Genomic DNA, 20,988 nt, shown 5'->3' on the forward strand with positions numbered 1-20,988 from the left:
CACAGAAAATATTAATGCTTGAATTAATGAAGAGGTTTTTTACAGCCACAGCCTTTTGCTGTAGTACACACAATGGCTTGATAGTTTGGTCAGCATGAGGAGGATTTGTCAAGATGTTGGGGCTGCGTATTGTTTATGGATCGTCCACATGCTACTGAGGTCCCGGGCAGTTTAGAGAGCGAACTATAAAAATGGACAAATGGTGTTTTGGCACATTTTATGGCGTACTACACGATACTTACACGATTTGCTACTGGGTTGTTCAATCCACAGAAGCACGATCAGTTCAAGTTATAACATGTCAAAATGATATTCACCCAAATTGGTGCATTATTAAATAATTGAAAATAATATAATAACCTCCAACAGTTTTTTTTTTTTTTTTTTATTGTTTAGTACGTAATGTTATGGAACATGTTGATGGCATGCAAACTACATAAACTAATAAAACGTTTCTTAAAATCTTAAATCTTAAAAATTGCTTTGCATGTAATGTTTTAATAAACATTTTAGCACAGTTAATTGTCATATACTTTAAGTATTGAAATGAAGTAATTCAAGTAAATGTTAATAGTAAAAGAAAAGATAAAACGGCAGTTACCTTGAAAATGTATTTTTGTTTTTCCAGTGATTTAGACCGGGTCCACTCTTTAAATTTGAGGTCCTGGATGAATGTAACTGGAATAGACCTTGTTGAAAAGGATACTTTTGACCTTCAGGTAGAGAAGCGACCTGTGGCAGAATGTGGAGCTCACCTGGATTGCCTGTCTTGTCTGTCTGCCAATGACCCATACTGTGGCTGGTGTGTCCTGGAGGGGCGGTGAGTCTGCGTGCAAGTTTGTTTGTGCAAATCTGAGCTACACTGAAGTTATTTTCTCTTGTTCTTTCCTTGCATTTTGCGCTTACAACTTACATTGGTACTTCAGGTGTGGACAACGTTGGGAATGCCGGCGAGGGTCAGTCAAGGGTCAGTGGTTGTGGAGTTTCAACCGCACACAGCAGTGCCTCAGCATCCAGCATCTCAGCCTATACAACATCAGCCGCGGGGAGAAAACAAATGTAATTTGGTGGGAGAGGAAGTAACATCTTCTAATGGGAGCCCTAAATATACCGTCATTAGAAAACATCCAACCTTAGTCTGCTGTGACTGTATGTTTTTTTTGTTCTTAATGCTCAACCAGGTTTCATCTGAGCTTTAAACAATTGTTTTTAGGGACAATTTCCTTTTGTTTTTGTCCAGAGGGGGGAATAAACTACAATAAAATTTCAAAGTGAATTATTATTTAAAATTGTAATTATCATTACTACTGTTTTCAGCGTATTTGAGAGTTATAGCTGTCTTTGGGCTTTTCCTATCCAATATTTTTCCACCTACAAAGAAGACTAGATGACAGATGGAAACTTAATCCAGTATAGCTACTCTGTATGCAGAGAATGCAGGGGAAAAAGTCATATCTTAATCTCATTGTAGTCATTCAATAGTGTGATAATATTGATAACCATGATAATTCACTGCCCAGCGATTGGCTGGCAACCAATTCAGGGCGTCCCCCGCCTACTGCCCAAAGACAGCTGGGATAGGCTCCAGCACGCCCCGCGACCCTTGTGAGGAGAAGCGGTACAGATAATGGATATAATGGATGGATGGATGATAATTCACCAATAGTATTCACTATAATCAATATGACATTTCCATTCTGTTTCATCTGTAATTGCTAGTGATTTTGAATACAGGATGCATAAATGAAACAACAGCTGGAGTCATAAAACCTAACCCAGAAAACGAGACAATATAGCAATGTTTTCAAGGTTGATTTACAGTAAAAAAATCTTTTTGATGATTATTATTTTACTCTCCCACAGATAACGGTGTCAGTCGAAGGACTCCCTAGTTTAGGAGAAGGAGAGGCCTACTCTTGCTTCTTCCAGGATACAGAAAGTCCTGCCTTGTTCACAAACACTGGTGTTATATGCCCCACCCCTGATGCCAGTAGTCTACCCTCCATTGGGCATGGAGACGGTGAGCCTTAGGTTTTGTCCACATGCATATGGCTATATTTTATAAGCACATTTCACTACCCCCTAACACTGAGCTACAAAAATCTCAGTTTAGAATAGTCTTAGAAAAAAAATTGAAAACAAACATGGAAGGCTTTGAAATGCGTGCCATAGCAACAAGTGCTGCTTTTAGCAGTGACCTATTTCCAGACAAGGTGGATCTATGAGTTTGAAGTTACTCATAAGTACAGTAAAACAAAATAGCCAATGATTTAAAGGATGTTTTGAAAATCCCCTTACAAAAAAAAAACACAGGTGCAAAATGCAGAGAAAATTTATTTTTTCAAATGCATCTTCCTTTGAGCATTATCTCGCTATATTTTTCCAACGTATATCTGTACACATAATTATAGCAGATGTGAATAAAATACACTACTATATGAATGTATGGTAATCATTGTAATCAAGCTGTTTGGTTGTCATCCAGAGTTTGTGATGGTGATATTTTCCCTACGCTTCCTCAACGTAACGGTAGCAGAAACGGAATTCACCTTGTATGACTGTAGCCTTGTGCAGAAGCTCTCTGAACGGAGGCCGTGAGTATACACGCACGTGCGCGCACACCCGCACGCACACACGTACTGCATGTGTCACCAGAACATAATTACATTTGATACATCATGTGCTTTCTTGCCTGAGTGAGACTGCTTTATTCAGCAGTAAGCACAATAACAAATTCATGAGACAATGCTTTCGATGATACATTTGTTTTTGAATTTCTGTGTTATTGGTGCTATTCTGCTCTTTGGATTTTTTTTTTTTGTGATATGCTTACGGATGTTATATAGAGTATATTTTCTAATACAGTAATTACAACCATTAACTGGTACAAACCGTATGTTGCTGTATATGTGTTAAGGAGATATTTTTATGTGTATGTATGTATGTATGTATGTGTGTGTATGTATGTATGTATGTATGTATATATAATAGGGATGTGACAGCATCTCGTAGCACGAGATCTCGCGGGATTAGAACGTCCCCGAGATCTATTTTCTTTTGACGGTGTTTTGGAGTCAGGGTGAATATAGCAGATGTCCTAAAAGGAGCTGTCACCGAATGGGAACTTCCGAGGCCAAATCACGGAGTCGCTGTTGTGACCGACAACGCTCGCAACATGGATGTGGCGATACGTGAGGCTGGCTTTGAGCCACACATTAAGTGCTTATCGTGCAGGCAATGAAAGCAACGCTAGTGCAGCTGGTCCAAAGTTGGCCGCGTATCATGTTTGTTTAGACGTGTCAAGCATATAGTTTCTTTTTTTCACCAATGCTCAACAGCAGCAGCACTGTTGACGTCTAAATAAAGACAGCTTGAGCTGCCCGCGCACACACTAATTATGGACGTAATCACGCGCTAGAACAACTCTTTGGACATGATGGCTCGCGATCTAAAGCAGCGGAGTGCCATATCTGCAGCTCTGAGGAGCCCAGAACTACGACGAGTTGCAGAAATCTTGACACAGACGCAGTGACATTCCTCTTGTTGTAGATCGACTGAGAAACAAGTTGAACTCTACAATACAATACAATTTTATTTATATAGCGCATTTCATAACAGCTAGAGCTGTAACAAAGCACTTTAAAAACAAAACAATAAGAGGCAGTGATACATCCATTAATAAATATATCAGTAAATATTAACAAATATATAAAATATAAATAAAAATATAAATAAATAAAGCCAATAAATTAACATAAAACACTATATACAATTGATTTACTGCCCCACGAGCTCTGTTGGTTTTTGTCAAAGTATTCAGTAAGAGGAAAGATCTCAGCTTTAGCTGTTATTGCAGCAATATTTGAGAGCATGTAAAGAAAGTGCCTCCTCTCTGCATTTGCACTTTGGAGCTATATGATTAATTTTCTTGCAGTCTGTTCGATAAAAAACATTTTGAAAACTGAAAAAATTACATTAGGTATTTTTTTATATTCGAAATTTAGCAAAAATCTCGTCTCGTCTCATGCTCGCGGACTCAATCTTGTGAAACATCTCGTCTCGTGGGATTTTTGTCTCGTCCCATCCCTAATATATATGTATGTATGTATGTATATATATGTATTTATGTATACATGTATATGGGCCATTCTACTGAATTGGTTCAAATTCAGAGTTGCAAAATGTGTGACATTTGTATTTTATTTCAGAAAAACGTTTATTGTATTCATGCTGCACCATATCTAAGGGGCAGAAATATAGTAAAAGTACAGTTAATTTTCAAATAGTATTTTCTAGCTTTTCCCAAATATCTTGCCTGTCCCTAAAATGTGTCACTACCGAAACACACAAATACAGAAGAATAAAAATAATTCTACTCGCCGATTCATATTTTTTTCCATTCCCCCCTCTACAGAGTATTTTTATAAATTAATATACATGGTTTTGACATCAAAATCAATCTAAATGAATTTTTAGCGGAATTTAATAATAGTTTTTCTGAAATAAATCAAAATGTATATGCTATTTTTCATTGTAAAATGTAGAAAGTTGATCATATTGACTTAAAGTCATCATTAATTAAAACAAAAATACCCTTAAACAATCATTATCAAAAATTGTTGGTTGATAATTACTGTTGTTCCAATGCTATTTTTTGGCCCCGATACCGATTCCAATACCCAGCTGTGCGGTATCGGCCGATGCCGATACTGTACCGATACCAGACTTTTGAGAAAAAAAAAAGAAAAAGATATATGTGAGCATTTTTTTCTTGTAATTCTAAAGAACTGCATGCTCACTTGGATGTAAAACCATTGCTATCATGGCTTGGTCAGACTTAAAAACCTTTGTGAAACAGGAAAAAAAAAGAAATAATATACACGAGGTATCTTTGAGAGAGATTGTGTCGGATTAATTACAAAAGCTATAGAACATTATTATAAAAGTTTGTTTTGAGGATTAGTGACCCATCGCGAAAACATCTGCTCCCAAAGCCACTTTCAAAACCAAAAACAAGCAGTAGTTCAACTCCAAAATCCAAAATTGAGCAGGGTTTGTCGTTGCGGTCCATTCCCCTTGTTCATGCTCGCTGCCGCCGCCGCAAGCTCTTGGTGCTTGTTCACATGTTTCGTCCTCAAATGTTTTATCAGGTTTGACGTATTGAACCTGGCCACATTAGTTCCATAGCATTAAAATCAAAAGTGCTCATTTTATTGCCGAAATGAGGTGTTCGGTAGTGACGGTCCTAAAAACCACATGCTGATTTTCAGACTTTGGATGGCACATAACTTAATAATGCTGTCAACTAATTACTCGCCATGTGGCCAGTGATAAACATGAAGGTAATGTCTCTTACTGGTGAAATTTCTGCGGATGTGGATAAAACCAAGCCCTGCTTACAGATAAATACTGTTTGGGTTTCGGTAGTGACATGAAAAGTTGGGACAGGTTTTTTTACATAAAAACTTCTAATTTGAAAAAAAATCTACAAAATCAATGTAAATCTTTCACAATACATTTAAAAGCAACCAAAACGTCCTATTAAAGTAAAGTATTTTGTAAATAGGCAAAAATCTTCGACATTTATTTTCATGAATTGAAATATAGGAGTTAGAGATTGGGACAGCCACCTCCCAATAGGAAGTGACATAGAAAAGATGACTTTTTATACATTCAGTTCAATAGTATCTCAATTAATGCCTCGTGGTAAAATAGATCATAAGAAGATATGACTAAATATGCAACGTCTGAACACTTCATTGTTTTTTAAAATTCGATTTTCATTGTGGGACAGCAATTTCAACCAATTCGGTAGAATGGCTCATACATACATACGTATGTATGTATATGTATGTGTTTTGTATGTGTGTATATATGTATGTGTGTATATATGTATGTGTGTATATATGTATGTGTGTATATATGTATGTGTATATATATGTATATGTATATATATATGTATATGTATATATATATGTATATATATATGTGTATATATATGTATATGTATATGTATATATATGTATATATGTATATGTATATGTATATATATGTATATGTGTATATATATGTATATGTGTATATGTATATGTGTATATATATGTATATGTGTATATATATGTATATGTATATGTGTATATATATATATGTATATGTGTATATATATATATGTATATGTGTATATATATATATGTATATATGTATATATATATATGTATATATGTATATATATATATATATATATATATGTATATTTGTCCCCCGCCCACTGCCCAAAGACAGCTAGGATAGGCTCCAGCACGCCCCGTGACCCTTGTGAGGATAAGCGGTATAGATAATGGATGGATGGATGGATGGATGGAGATATATATATATATATATATATATATATATATATATATATATATATATATATATATATATATATATATATATATATATAAATAATTTTTTTTTTTTTTTTACCAGATGCCAAGGGTGTGTTAGCAGTCGCTGGGGGTGTAACTGGTGTATCCATGAGCATGTCTGCACACACAGACATACCTGCAGCCAAGGAGTCACCATCTACAATCAAAATGTGAGTCAACATTTATAGCAAGTATAACCTTCTTGCATCACGCCATGTTTGCCATGTTTGTGTGCCTTGTCTTATTTGCTTCGCCTGTGTACATTTCCCATTTCCAGTCTTGTTTTAAGAGCTGGGCATTTTACTACATGTTGAGCATCCGTCAGCAGCCTGGGTACCATTCCGTCGTCTGTCATTCGCCTTTTTTTTTCCGGGGGGATATAGTACCCGTCTATAGGCCAGTCAGCCTCCAATTTTAAACGAGCTGACGTCGGCAATTCTGACTAAACTTTCACGAGCACCCCCCGGCCGGACTAAATGCGTCTCCTTTTAGGACCCTGAAGCTGCAAGCTTTGGCCGCGGCCAATGGGAAATAAAGCCTCTGTGATAGGGATTGTGGTATTGCCCTCCCCCTCTTGTAATGGTATGCCCCAGCAGCAGGGGGCAGGGGGTGGTAGGGTTGACCTGAAGTCAGAATGAGGAAATACATGCACGGTTGAACGCACACTACTGTCTCGTGTCTCTCTATACACAAACAGCCTTGCCTCGCAAAAAATAGACGAATATTTGAACAGAAAGAGTGACTCACTGCGCCATGGAAACTGTTCACAGCCCTGGTCAATCACTCAAATCTGTCCCCCAGGCAACTACAACTCACTATTGTTCCTTGCCGCGCTTGGCACGGCCATCGGACCCCCGCCGCGGAAATACACTGACTGACTACAGATGAATTCCGGATTAAAAAAAGGGGCTTCCCCGACTATTTTAAAATTGTACCCGTTATTTGTCAACCATCAGCAAAACAGGCGTCCGTCAGTGACGGATGGACAGACCGGTCAGTCACAGAGGCGGAACGGCCAGCTCTGCTTGTTTTGTTATTATTTTGGAGTCTTCATTCTTCTTGTTTATCCTAATTTTGTCCTCCCCTGCCTTTTTTTTTCTTGCCCTTTCCTGCTTGTTTGTTTGCGCTTCTCCATCAACAAGTTCAAACCGCCGACATCCACCATTCCACCACCCACCAGCAAACAGACCACTTTAACTGTGACGACTGCTACAACAACAACAGTGATAGCGACGCAGCTGCCGCCTACCATGACACCTGCTACGACGGCTGCAGCTGCCACCACAGCGACAACCCCTACCGCTCTTAACAGCGAGTCCACATCACGCCATGCCATGGACACCACACCCCAATTCATCGGGACCTTCAGCCAGGCCACCAGTCTGCATTCAGATGCCAGCATCACAGACAGCTTTATGTTTGACATGCTCACACCTTCGGATGGAAATGTGGCCGCAACTAGACATTTCTCAGAGGATGAGACTGTTGGTTGGCTGATAGGCACTGGCGAGAACGCTGGCAACACATCTCACACAACATTACCTAGCAGTACATTTGGACCCATAGTCTCTGAAGTGGTCCTTGTAGAACCCTCCAATGAGGCAGCAGGCTCTTCCTCCAGTATAAGCTCAACCACGTCCGGTGAAGTTGCTACTTTGCCAGATCATGCTGGCAATGACTTGACTGAGGAAATCCCAGTAGTAAGCTCTGATAAAAGTGACACTTCTCCATGGGAGTGGGAGAGTCCTGAGGCTGGTGTAGATGGGGACAGAGTCCCCTATTTTCGGACAGGTGCAAATGAAAACCTCACCTTTACACAATCACCTGGCATGGTGTTTGAGCCCAATTCGGAGTCTGATGAAAATTACCAGGCAGATTCCTCTCTTTCTTACTTAATGGTGAGTTCAGAAGCTGTAGCTCAGGGGTATACAACTCCAGTCCTTAACGTCCTACAGTGTAGCTTATAAGACTGGTAAACCACTATTTTTTTTAAAAATTGAAACAATTTGTTCTATTGGAAAGTAAAAGAAAAGGAAATAACTGAGTTGACATACACCAATCACGTATTGCTGATGCAAATCTTTACTAATATCTGTTGTTGGTCAATTGGGCCATGTCCACAGAAACATGAGTGAAACACTCATACAGTAACACTCCTCACAAAACGTTAAGGATATACATCTTTGCTTGGAATACTCTATAATAACCTTTACAATTGAACTTAATGTGACATTCTGTAAAGAATGACAGTTTCACATTTTAAGTTTCAGTAGATTTTGCCCAACTTGCAGTTCTTTAATTGCAAAATTTCCAACTGTTTTTTAATATTATTTTTAAGGAAGTCCAGTCTGTAAAGTACTGAATCACCATTCAAAAGTTTAGAGAAGATCAAATTAAATTCATCTGGGAAGGTGAAAGGACATTTTAGGCTCATCCTGAAATTTCACTTCAAAGCCAAATATCTCAAACGTTTTGTGAGTAGTCTATTTTAGCTTTACATCCCCATGCAAACTGCATTTCAGGTCAATGAAAAGTGACCTTTTGATGCAATCGGGCCAAAACTCCCATTTCAGTATCATCATCTCATCAACTTAAATAGTCTCACAATAAGAAGTATAAACACAACATATTCCTATGCATGTGCTTGACAACCTGTATCTTTATAGGAACACATTTTTTGTTTGATTGAGTATTCTTTAAATATTATTTTTTATGTTATTTTCTTGCCTAGGCATGTGTTTCACATTTTCATTTTTTCCAGGACTGTCCTTGTGTGGAGAAAGTTCAGGATTCCTCCTTCCTTCCTGTCAATGTAGAAAGGAAAATTACCCTGGTGGGACAACATCTCAACCTGTTTCAGGTAGTTTAACAGTACAGCTTTTTTTATTGTTTCGCATAAGCAGGTTGTTTTAAGTACGTATATTAAGTAAACCTGTTTTTTATTGATATGTCCCTCTCGAAGTTTACAATAAAAGTGTTTCTTAAAACATTGTTTACATTTAGGATGAAAATCTGGACTACGAGTGCGTGCTGGACGTTGAGAATCGGTCAGTGGTGGTCGAAGCTTCCGTGGAACCGGATGCCAAACAGCCTTCGGTCTTTTTGATAACCTGCAAACCACATCAGGTCAGAATATTTTATTTTCCAAAGGCAATCTGTTCCTAATTTGTCTGAACCTGTTTTGGTTTGTTATATACAGTGCATACTTGAAACCTACATTTCACATAGATACGTTTTTGAACTGGCCCTTTTCTTTTTATGGCTCTTTAAGCTTCATTTGTAAAAATCCAATTTGTCTTGAAGTATAATTTGGTAATTGTTAGAATTCAGTTTTTTTTTTGGCTGAACAGAGTATAGCAAAGGAGTCACTCAAACATCAATAAGACAGCAGAAATATTTTGTTTTCAAAAATCAGTAAACTGCACTTCCTTATCACTATACTGTTGTGTTTGCATCAATTTTACCCATTATCGGTCTTAACCAGACAGATAACGTACGCACCTTGTTCCTGACTTTGAGTTTGTATGCCTAATAGCATGCTATGTTGCTTTACTGCTTATTTTTCAGTTTGCTTATTCTGCTTTGCTGGAGGAATACCCAGCCATGATCAACGTGAGAAGGAAAGATAACTTTCTCATTGACAGTGCAGATGACCTTTTCGGTGGGGGCCTAATTCTTTATTTGCTATCAAACACATTGCCAACCCTCCACGCAGAATCTCCTGTATAGTAACATAACAATGACCTTTTTTCCTCACTGGCCTCCCTTTCTCTCCCCTGCTTCAGTGACACTGTACAACTGTTCCGTGGGGAGATCCGACTGCAGTCGATGTCGTACCGCCGACCCAAAGTACGGCTGCGTCTGGTGCGGGAGTCCCGCTAGCTCCCACTGCGTCTACCATGGGTCCTGTACCGATGATGTCAAACACACCTGTCCGGCACCTGTCATTCATTTCGTAAGGCTTGGGTTATCCTATTTGGACTTTTAGGGGCAGTTTGAAGACAAATAATACAAACGTCAACAATAATAATCATGCATATAAACAGGTGTTTGCTTGCATTAAGGTGTTGCTGCTGAAATTTTTCCTTGTTGCCTTGCTACAGGCACACATTTATGTGGATTGTATTTAAGGTTTTACTGAGGGTGTTGGGGTCCGAAATTTGAGCATAAACCCTGTTTATTTTTAATTGATTGATTGATTATTATATTAGTGCTATTTAGTCATTTTTGCGGCCTTCCTTCTCATTTGTGACACTTTTTCTCTCGTAAACTGATTTACAGGGTATACTGCTTTTATATTTTACTGGTAGTCCTTAAGGGTGGCACGGTGATCGACTGGTTAGCACGTCCGCCTCACAGTTCAGAGGTCGTGGGTTCGATCCCGGCTCCGGCCTCCCTGTGTGGAGTTTGCATGTTCTCCCCGTGCCTGCGTGGGTTTTCTCCGGGTACTCCGGCTTCCTCCCACATTCCAAAAACATGCACGGTAAGTTGATTGGACACTCTAAATTGCCCCTAGGTGTGATTGTGAGCGCGGATGTTTGTCTCTGTGTGCCCTGCGATTGGCTGGCAACCAATTCAGGGTGTCCCCCGCCTACTGCCCGAAGACAGCTGGGATAGGCTCCAGCACGCCCCGCGCCCCTGGGGGGATAAGCGGTATCGGCAATGGATGGATGATTGGAAGGATGGTAGTCCTTCTGTACCCAAGAAGTAGCTCTAAGTTTCAAAAGGTTTGGTACCCCGGCTGTAGAATGGGTGTTCCAAAAATGTACTCATTATTTCACTGCCCATTACTCGTGTGACTTTTTATTTTATTTTATTCAGACTGTTTTCCTTGTGCGCCTTTAAATTATCTTAACTGTGTTGTTGTTATAGTTAACTTTTTTGACTTGTTTCATGTAGATAAACCCTTAAATCAAAATGAGTGAGTAAATTCTGGGGGGGGGCACCTTGTATATGATAAGTGACTACCCACTGAGAGACAATCAAGATTAAGACACATAAAACAGGAAAAAGTCATCCATCAACTTGACCACTCACCCAGAATCATAAACCCATGTTCTATCAATCTCATCATCTCTCTTCCGTATACTCAGCTTGACACCTGGGAGGTCTTATTATATTATATTATATTACATTACATTACATTACATTATAAAGATGAGGCTGGTGTAACTGTGTGTGAAATGTGACCTTGTGTAAATCAGAAAGCTTTCAAATGAGTCTTTTGCCTTGTGTTTCAGTTGGATCCTGTGTCTGGCCCTGTGGAGGGAGGAACCTTGGTGACTATTTCAGGCTCCAATCTTGGCCAGAGGGCTGAAGACATCCTCAACTCTGTCACTCTTGCTGAGGTTCCCTGCAGTGTCATCAATAGCAGATATGAGATATCCTCACGGTAAGTAATGTATGCCAAAACATGAAACGGCTTGTGCACGTTTGCTTATTATGCCTGTGTCATGTAGGATAGTGTGTGAGACTACAAGGAGCCGGGGAGAGAAGAGTGGACAGGCCTCTGTCAAAGTAAGGGGGGGAGGACTCGGAGTGTCTGTTCAGACCTTCAGATTTCAGGTAAATACATTTTTTGTTCAAATAAACTTGAAATGAATTTTTTAACTGTGTGTTTGTGCTACTACTTCAGTATATTTTGTTTTTATGGAAGTTTTTTTTATTTCGTTTTTAACACAAGGTGTCACTTAGAATTACACCTCATGAGCAATCTGCTTTTCAATCAAGCAGCTCATCCCCTCAGATGCTGAAACAGGAAAAGGATGCCAGCTTCTAATTAATTGGCACAAAGTGATAAGCATATTAATGGCTATGGGCTGTGAAGCAACCCTCCAGTGTTTCCCAAAACCCCGCGTTGACTCTTTTATCTTGACAATAAATCACCCTCCAGGCTGCATGTTAGTGGATTATTGAAACATTTATTCTCTTCCTGCATTCTTCTCATGCTGTATTTTTATTCCTCATTTCTAGGATCCCATACTGAGCGGTCTCTCCCCCCAGAGAGGGCCTAAAGCAGGAGGCTCGTCTGTCACCATCAAAGGTCGTAGCCTCAAGACGGGCCACCCAAGTGATGTCAGTGTTCTCATTGGAGGAATACCATGTATGGTGTAAGTGGCAGACCATCATTATTAATGTACCTGTACTACCGTTTTTATTTTTGATGTACTGTACACTACTTTTTGTTTGACAGAGTGCTTGTTCAAATGTCTTTGTTCAGGATAAGCATAGAGGAGGATCAGATCTGCTGTCTGACCAGAGGCAGTAACAGAACAGGCGAACATAGCATCATGGTGCGCTTTGGAGGGGCTGAACGCCATCTACAGGGCATTGTTTATCACTACACGTCCAACCCCAACATTTCGTGGGCTGCACCATCCAAAAGCTTTCTCAGGTGCTTCTCACTTAAAAAATATAAAAATAAATAAATAAATAAAAAGACAAGACATTTAGAATTGTTTTGAATTCTGTTGTTTGGTTTTTGTTAATATAAGTAGTGCACACAGCATTTTGTAAAATATGTACAGTATTTGAAACCTAAACTGTTTGAAATTAGTTTTAAATTATTTACACCTAATTTATGTCCATGGTCAAATGTTTTTTCATTGCATTATGAGTAATAATTGTTCATGTTTCAATTCTCTACTGAAAAGCAGAGTTTTCCAATATTAAGTAATAATAATAATTAGTATTATATTTTTATCACAGTATTATTGTTATTATTCCTTTCCTTCAATCCTGTCATCATATCCAAGGATAATGATACGATAAAGCTCCATCATAAGTTGTCATGATTTTCTCAACTTTTATTTAGGTGAAGTTTGACTTTTTTTTTTTTTTTTAATTTGAATGCAGGGATGTCAGCCATCATAAATATATTTAAAACAAATCTACATCAAAACAACCAGTCTGTGAACCTCGCTGGATTGCATGAAACTGAGCTCAAACTGTACCTAATTTGCCTTTGCTTTTTCCTTGCAGTGGAGGCAGAATCATCAGAGTGTCTGGTCAAAACCTGGATGTAGTTCAGGACCCAAAAATTCGGGTCACCCTCAGCCCGCCTGATTTTCTTCCTCCCAGGAGGAGGCGGAGCACTAGTCGATTGATAGAAGGGCAAGATCAGCAGATGCCACTCAAGCGACAGCGGAGGATCATCCCAGAGGCTGACTGCTCTCAGGGCGTACTTTGCCATGTCAAGCAGGTTTGCAAAGTGGCAAAAATCCTCCTTCTTTTTCCTACAAATATGTATTTATTGTATTGTTTCTTCATTCTTTCCACCCCTACTCCAGTATGAGTCTCGCTGTACAGTGAACAGCTCATCCCTCATTTTGTGCCCGACGCCGGCTGTGGGACCAGATGCCAGGAGAGCTAGGGTCAAAGTTCATTTCCTGCTGGACAGTCTTCATTTTGACTTTAACACTGTGGGCAATGAAGCGTTCAGCTATGAACCCAACCCAAAGCTGTACATGCTGAACCGCAATGACCCCGACAAACCTTACCACCACAAACCTGGCAGCATCATCTCTGTTGAGGTGTGTAGTGATGGACAAGATTTACAGTCTGTCAATTAAGCTGAGGTAATGTTAAGACATCTGCCTCACAGTGCTGAGGTTTGCAGTTTGAATCGCTGCCTCTGGTGTGGCCATTGCATATTTTGTTCTCATCGTGCTTGCTTGGGTCTTCTCCATGTATTCCAATTTTATACTACATTTCCAAAAGCGTGCATATTAGGTTCACTGAAGATTCTAAATTGTCCGCACTTGTGAATGTGAGTTGGAACATACATATGTACATTTTGTTCTGTCTATATGTGCCCCGCAAATGACTGGTGACAAGTCCAGGGTTTACCCTGCTTCTCGCCTGAAGTCAGCAGGCATAGGCTCTAGAAAATTCATGATTTATTTATGATCATTTTCATTTTATTATTTTGCTTAATTATGTCCTATTTAATTGAGTTAACATATTTCCAGTGGAAAGTTTTATTTATCTGAAATTCAAATGTCATACATCTCATACATGTCTAAAATTCTGAAACACCTGGTGTTCAGAAAAAAAAAAATCTTTGTAAATGAAGGTATAATACGCGACTAAAGTATATGAAGAAGTTTGGTAGATATCCCCCTTTTAAAACATTATTTATCAAGCATGTGTTAAAATAAGGTTTAATTTGTTCAAGTTTATTTTGCTGATTACGGTGAGATAAAACTGAGCTTTTTTTGTAGCTTTGCAGGCATATTTTTCACAATCATTTTCCCTTAGGGAGAGAATTTGGACCTGGCCATCTACAAACATGAGGTCCAGGCCCGTATCGGGGATGGCGTATGTTCAGTGAAGACCCTGACCCATAACCATTTGTACTGTGAACCACCAGCTAAGCAGCCATCAGTAACCACTAGCCAGAAAAAGGAGATTGTGGACAGTCTGCCTGAGTTCACCGTGAGTAAACAAGTAACAATAATTATATATTACAGATCTTATTATTATTATCATTATTATTATTGTTGTTATTATTTTTATTCTTCTTCATAGTCTTCTTTTATTATTCTTTTTATTCTTCTTCATAGTCTTCTTCTTCTTATTATTATTATTATTATTATTATTATCATTATCATCGTATTTTCTGGACTATAAGCCACGACATTTTTCCTAGGTTTTGAACCATGCTGCTTATTTAAAGGTGCGACTATTCTGTAGATTTTTCTTCCACCGCTAGGGGCGCTCTAACCAGAATTACAATACAAAACAACACCATTAACAGGATGTGACTGCAGTTGGAGGAATTGAACAGGCGAGGGCGGTATGCACTAGGTTATGCATTATGTGGTATGCGGTAGTAGAGCGATAAAAGGTGGACGTTAACTGACAAACTGAAGTGGCAGCGGGCAGTGAAATGAAGAGAAGTACTGTTTATTTTCTCTTGTTCTGTTCCGTTTTAATCAGCAAAGTTGCTGCCGTGTCAAAAGGCGCTGTTAGGAAAGAATCTGTTCAGATACATATGTGAACATTTACAGTTCAAAATCGTTCTGTAAATGCAATAAATATCCAATTTTTCAACATAGATAGGTGCGGCTTGTAAAAAGGTGCATCTTATATATAGTTTTTTTCTTTTTAAAAAAGTAGAGTCTTATATAAAGGCGTGGTTTATAGTACAGAAAATACAGTATTATTATTATTATATTAAAATCTGATATCCTAAAACAAGAACAGCTTAGGAATCAGTACATTAAAATGATTTCGAAAGGTTTACTTACATCTCCGATTAAAACATTTATTAAAATATCTTTGACCAGTGTAATTTCACTTGTCGACACTATGGAGCCACTCACACTAGACATACCATACCATGCCATGCTTACACATGCTTGGCCCCTAAAGTCCACATCAACTGGCCCTGTGTGAATGGGCCGTAAGACTTACCATTCTTTCTGTCCTTGTGTCTTCCAGGTGAAAATGGGCAACATGAACTTCTCCTTGGGTAGGGTTCAGTATGACAGCAATGCCCTGTCTATATTCCCCCTGGAGGCCCAAGTGGGAGTAGGAGTGGGAGCCTCAATAGTGGTTCTCATTGTTCTCATGATAGTCCTCATTTACAGGTAAAAATTAAGTAGGATATTGTTTACAGTTTCCGTTATAAGATGTCCATGCTTTTCTTTGTGTCATCATTGTGTATTTGTTGATTGCCAGGAAGAAGAGCAAACAGGCCATGAGGGACTATAAAAAGGTCCAGATCCAGTTGGAGAATCTGGAGACCAGTGTGCGAGACCGCTGCAAGAAGGAGTTCACAGGTATGGATTCTTACATTCCCCTGTTGTTTCAAAATGTCCCATTTTTTTTTCTTTTACTCCCATCAGACTTGATGACTGAGATGATGGACATGTCCAGTGATTTGGTGGGATCGGGTATCCCCTTCCTGGAATACAAGGCATATGCAGAGCGCATTTTCTTTCCGGGCCACCAGGAGTCACCCCTGAGACAAGATTTGGATGTCCCGGAAAGCCGTAGGCAGACTGTTGAACAAGGGCTTGTACAGCTGTCCAATCTGCTCAACAGTAAACTGTTTCTCACCAAGGTCAGCATCAACAGTCCTGTATTCGTCTTTCTTTCTTGTCTTTCTTGTTAGTTTGTTGCGTCTATATATGTTTGTGGGGTGCGTGCGTGTGTGTGAACGTGTATAAGTGTATATGCATCTTATTGCTGAGGGCTCTCATAGGGAAACAAACATGTAAGAGACTTCCGGTAAGAATTTGCTATTTTTACAGTGGCTTTCGTTTCACAGAGCGGTTTAATAGAAAGTTTTTTTCCGCCCCTTTTCGACGTGATTATAAGCCAGCATTGCATTGAAAAACATCTTGCACGGCTTGGGAACTTGTTGCTAGAGATGAGATCTTAAGCCCGAGCCCGAGTCCAAGCCCAACCCGGCCCACCCAAAATGTCAATTATTACGTTCGGGTGGGGTCGGGTCGGGCTTCTTTCTCGCTGACTTAAAAAAAATATATATATATATTTATATAAGGCACTGTGGCGTAACGGTATGGATGTACACACACACACAAATATCAATAAACAAACCTTTCCAGCATTATTTAATTGTGTAAATGCATTTCTAATGATCATAAAAATATTTAGATTATTTTAACAAATCTTGCGGGGTTTTTTTCTGCCAACTCGAAGAAATTAAAGTAAATGACAAATGGGCTGCTGCATTTTGCCAACGAAATGAAGCATACACTATCACACCTGATAGAAGAGACACACAAATATAAAAGGTATAAATGTCTATTGAATATTGAGAATTTGTTACAAAAGACAGGCTTTAATTTGTTATCATTATGCACAAGCATTGTCACAAATGTGATCACAGAAATCGCAACCAGTCCCTTTTTCCGGAGCAGTGCTCTTTCCGGGTCTGACTGACGCCTCCCCTCCCTTTTCTCCTCATCCTCACAAATAAAATATACAATTTCGGGTTTGCTTTCGGCTCGGGTATGCAAATCAAGTTAATTGGTCGGCCTGGGCCGGGTCTGGCTGGAATATTTTTTAGGCCTGATCTTACCTCTACTTGTTGCCCTGTTCGCGGTTATACAAACAAGCAGCAGAAATTAAATCTGTGACTACTAGAGCAATGTTATGAACTGGCTCCCCGAACGAGGGTGAGAGAATGTTGTTGTGGTAAATGCTAGTTTCCAGTGCCTTCCTGGGAATGATGATCACAGAAAAAAAAAATGTCTGAGAGTTTTCATTTGAAACGACCACCACCTCAACGTTATACCTGTGCTCCTTTACATTTTGTGGAGAAAAAGCACGGCGCCGCAACACACGCATTGAACTTTGTGCTAATGTGCTTGCTGCTTGCATTGCAACAAGCCATCGGATAAGGTTGGTTGCCAAGTGCCACAGGAATATCAGGTATTGCTTTTGTGTGTGTGGGGGGGGGCGGAGGATACCACACTTAAGTATTAGACACCTTCTAAAATAATTTGACGGATCACCACAATATTTTGAATTTTAAGGACAGTAAAGCGGTTTTGTCATTGAACTGTAGTGAGTGCCTATGGAGAGGAAGATGTTATGCTCATCAAATCCTAAATATTAGAGCAACTCTTCTAATATTTGCAGTGGTTGAAGATGACACAAGTAAGATGCTAACTTTAAATTTTGATTGCAGTTTTATGATATTGAGCGATGTGAAGCTTGTTTACATGAAGCGTCTCGGTCATGCGGTTGCCATGCAGTGGGAATTAGGAGGTTTGGCTGCCTCCTACGTCTGCTTGAAGCTAAATACGATGGTGTCCAACCTCTGAACAAAATGTGACCAACTTTATTGCTGTGTGGGTACTTGTATGCGTCAGAGATTTTGAGATTGCTCATTGCCTCACGTCTGAAGCGACAGAGTTCGGAAAATACCGTATTGGCCCAAAGACGGCGTTTTTTGCATTGTAATAAGACTGAAAAAGTGGGGGTAGTCTTATATTCGGCGTCTGGACATTATACCCATTCACGACGCTTGATGGCGCCAGATATCATTGAAGTGATTGCTGAACTTGACTGCGCAGGCCAAAGCAACCCCTGTCACGTGAGGATGACGTGCTATGTAGGAGCCAGAGGATGGGAATTAAGGACAGCGACACTGAACACAGCGAGGCAAATAATTGTTTGTGAGGAGTAATGTTCTGTCATGATAGATGTCAGCTACTCTCAAGTTAAACCAGTTTACATGATTTTATTGCAATGTTTTTTCCTTATTCAGATTTGTTTCAAGACGACAGTTAGTTAGACTTCACTTTGATGGTTAATGCAGTTATTGCAATTTTGTTGTTTGATCACAATAGATTGGTTTATTTACATTTCAAAAACCAGAAGCCATTCATTTACGAATGTGATTGCACTTTAGTTTACATATTTATATGTTGATATATTAAGATTTGAATGAGGCAAAATAACATGCCTTTTCTCTCAAATATATTGTTATAATCATTTGTTTCAGATGTACTGTAATTATTTTCTGTATAAAAATTAATTTGGTGTTCAAAAAAACGTTTTTCAAACTTGAGTCTTGAAAAAGAGGGGGTTGTCTTATAATCAGGGCCCTCTTATATTCGGGCCAATACGGTAGTTAATCATGTGACTACCTTGTCGCTCGCTTCTTTTTTTACGTCATCCTCCTACGCTTCATTAGCAGGAATGTTTTCTCTTCCAAGCTGCAACAACTGCCGTTCACACGTTGTTAAAGTCTGTAACTGTCATAGGAAGTGGACTCGCACAATCACTTTCCACGGATGTAAATAAAACGCCGGTTTTGCTATACAGGAAGTCGCACACTATTCCACGCAAAGGCGTAGAAATAAGGTGGATATACAATACATCTTGATTTATATACTGCTATACGGTCTATATTATCAATTTTCCCCTAGTTGTGGGTGGGTCTGAAATATCGTTAATAATTCCTCTTTGTCTTGTTCTTGCAGTTTATTCACACACTAGAGGCTCAGCAAACATTTTCCCCAAGGGACCGGGCCTATGTGGCCTCTCTGCTGACTGTGGCCCTCCATGGTAAATTGGAGTATTTCACAGACATCCTGAAGACTCTACTTAATGACCTGGTGGAACAGTATGTGGCGAAAAACCCAAAGCTGATGCTTAGAAGGTCAGAAGGGCAGCAATGTTGTCCATTTGTTTGTCAATAGTAGGTTGTAGAATCATTATTATTCTGCTTATTTTTGCATACTATGTACTTCTTTTTTTTCCTAGAACTGAATCTGTGGTTGAGAAGCTCTTGACAAACTGGATGTCCATTTGCCTGTTCAACTTCCTGCGGGTACGTAGCATGTCGACTGCTCAATTCAAACATTTTGTTTGCTTTTACTTTTGAGCGCACGGAATACAGCTTGGTACCATTGTCTGTCATATTCACTGGATGGGTAGTCACGGCTCTCTATAAGTCGTAAATACATTCCATTCAGTACAATCACCGAATGAATCTTGAATTAATACTATTGTGTTCTGACATTGTTGACCGACCGTCCATAATTATTCCTGGGCAGGAATCAGCAGGGGAGTCCTTCTACATGCTGTTCCGGGCAATAAAGCACCAGGTGGACAAGGGACCTGTGGATGCTGTGACAGGAAAAGCCAAATACACTTTGAATGACAACCGGCTTCTGCGAGAGGATGTCGAGTACCGCAGCTTGGTCAGAGCACATTCTTAATGTATAATTACTGTGCAATGTTCCTTTTTGTGCGCGGGGAATATCATGTTCCAGTTTGATTAAGAATTGTTGCACTATGTATCGACAGAGGCGAGATGTCATGACTATGGGTCTGTTTTGATATTTGGCTCAAGATATTCATATCAGTGTATTTATCACCATTTGAAATATTGTACATGATGCTCATTCATGGATGTTTTTTTCATCCTCAGTAATGCTGAAAATTCTATTCTGTCAATGCAGACCCTAAATGTTGTCATGCCAGCTGCTGCTGCCAGTGGAGCAGTTTGTACTCAAACAGTGCCCGCCAAGGTCCTGGACTGTGACACCATCACCCAAGTCAAGGAGAAACTTTTGGACCAAACTTGGAAGGGGACATCTGTCTCCCGGAGGCCACATGCTGACTCCTTACACCTTGGTGAGTCTTGTGTGCAGACTTTGCCCAATAGCATAGTTGCCTTAAGTCCTATTTCAGAAAATAAGGAAAGAAATCATTTTTAGCAAGCACCTTGGTATTTTTTGCACACACTTGAGGGTAGTGCCTCAGTGACGAGTGGAAATTGTTTTTATTTACACAAGTGCTCATAAGAACAGCCTAATATAATGTGATGGCTATTTTGCATCCAGAGTGGCGCTCGGGTGTGGCGGGTCACCTAATTCTGTCAGATGAGGACCTGACGTCAGTCGTGCAGGGCTTGTGGAAGCGCCTCAATACATTGCAACACTACAAGGTCAGTCTCAGTCATGCATACATACTGAAAATGTACGTCAGCCCAGCTTGAGCCTACAGAATAAAACTACTGGAAATAGAGTAATAAATAAACATGATGATGCTGTTTTTAGCTTTTCTTGTATATGCTATGTGCTGAGAATTG

General features: G+C 39.4%; 1 protein-coding gene across 1 annotated transcript in view; it reads left to right on the forward strand.

Annotated features, from left to right (window-relative positions):
• Nucleotides 1-20,988, forward strand: part of LOC147152675 (plexin-B1-like) — a 69,759-nt gene that overhangs the window by 41,254 nt on the left and 7,517 nt on the right. The window contains exons 7-31 of the mRNA XM_086050633.1: nt 720-820; nt 927-1,059; nt 1,864-2,020; nt 2,486-2,594; nt 6,469-6,577; nt 7,550-8,305; nt 9,169-9,267; nt 9,411-9,533; nt 9,975-10,068; nt 10,193-10,362; nt 11,648-11,799; nt 11,867-11,972; nt 12,381-12,517; nt 12,628-12,801; nt 13,389-13,608; nt 13,697-13,939; nt 14,667-14,843; nt 15,852-16,000; nt 16,092-16,192; nt 16,259-16,476; nt 19,373-19,551; nt 19,656-19,722; nt 19,949-20,095; nt 20,357-20,531; nt 20,741-20,844. Coding sequence (XP_085906759.1) covers nt 720-820; nt 927-1,059; nt 1,864-2,020; nt 2,486-2,594; nt 6,469-6,577; nt 7,550-8,305; nt 9,169-9,267; nt 9,411-9,533; nt 9,975-10,068; nt 10,193-10,362; nt 11,648-11,799; nt 11,867-11,972; nt 12,381-12,517; nt 12,628-12,801; nt 13,389-13,608; nt 13,697-13,939; nt 14,667-14,843; nt 15,852-16,000; nt 16,092-16,192; nt 16,259-16,476; nt 19,373-19,551; nt 19,656-19,722; nt 19,949-20,095; nt 20,357-20,531; nt 20,741-20,844 — 4,200 coding nt within the window. The remainder of the gene's footprint in view (nt 1-719; nt 821-926; nt 1,060-1,863; nt 2,021-2,485; nt 2,595-6,468; nt 6,578-7,549; nt 8,306-9,168; nt 9,268-9,410; nt 9,534-9,974; nt 10,069-10,192; nt 10,363-11,647; nt 11,800-11,866; nt 11,973-12,380; nt 12,518-12,627; nt 12,802-13,388; nt 13,609-13,696; nt 13,940-14,666; nt 14,844-15,851; nt 16,001-16,091; nt 16,193-16,258; nt 16,477-19,372; nt 19,552-19,655; nt 19,723-19,948; nt 20,096-20,356; nt 20,532-20,740; nt 20,845-20,988) is intronic.

The sequence above is a fragment of the Filicampus tigris genome, chromosome 1, assembly GCF_054856515.1.
Source record: "Filicampus tigris isolate MCC_2025a chromosome 1, RoL_Ftig_1.0, whole genome shotgun sequence".
Classification (NCBI taxonomy): Eukaryota; Metazoa; Chordata; class Actinopteri; order Syngnathiformes; family Syngnathidae; genus Filicampus; species Filicampus tigris.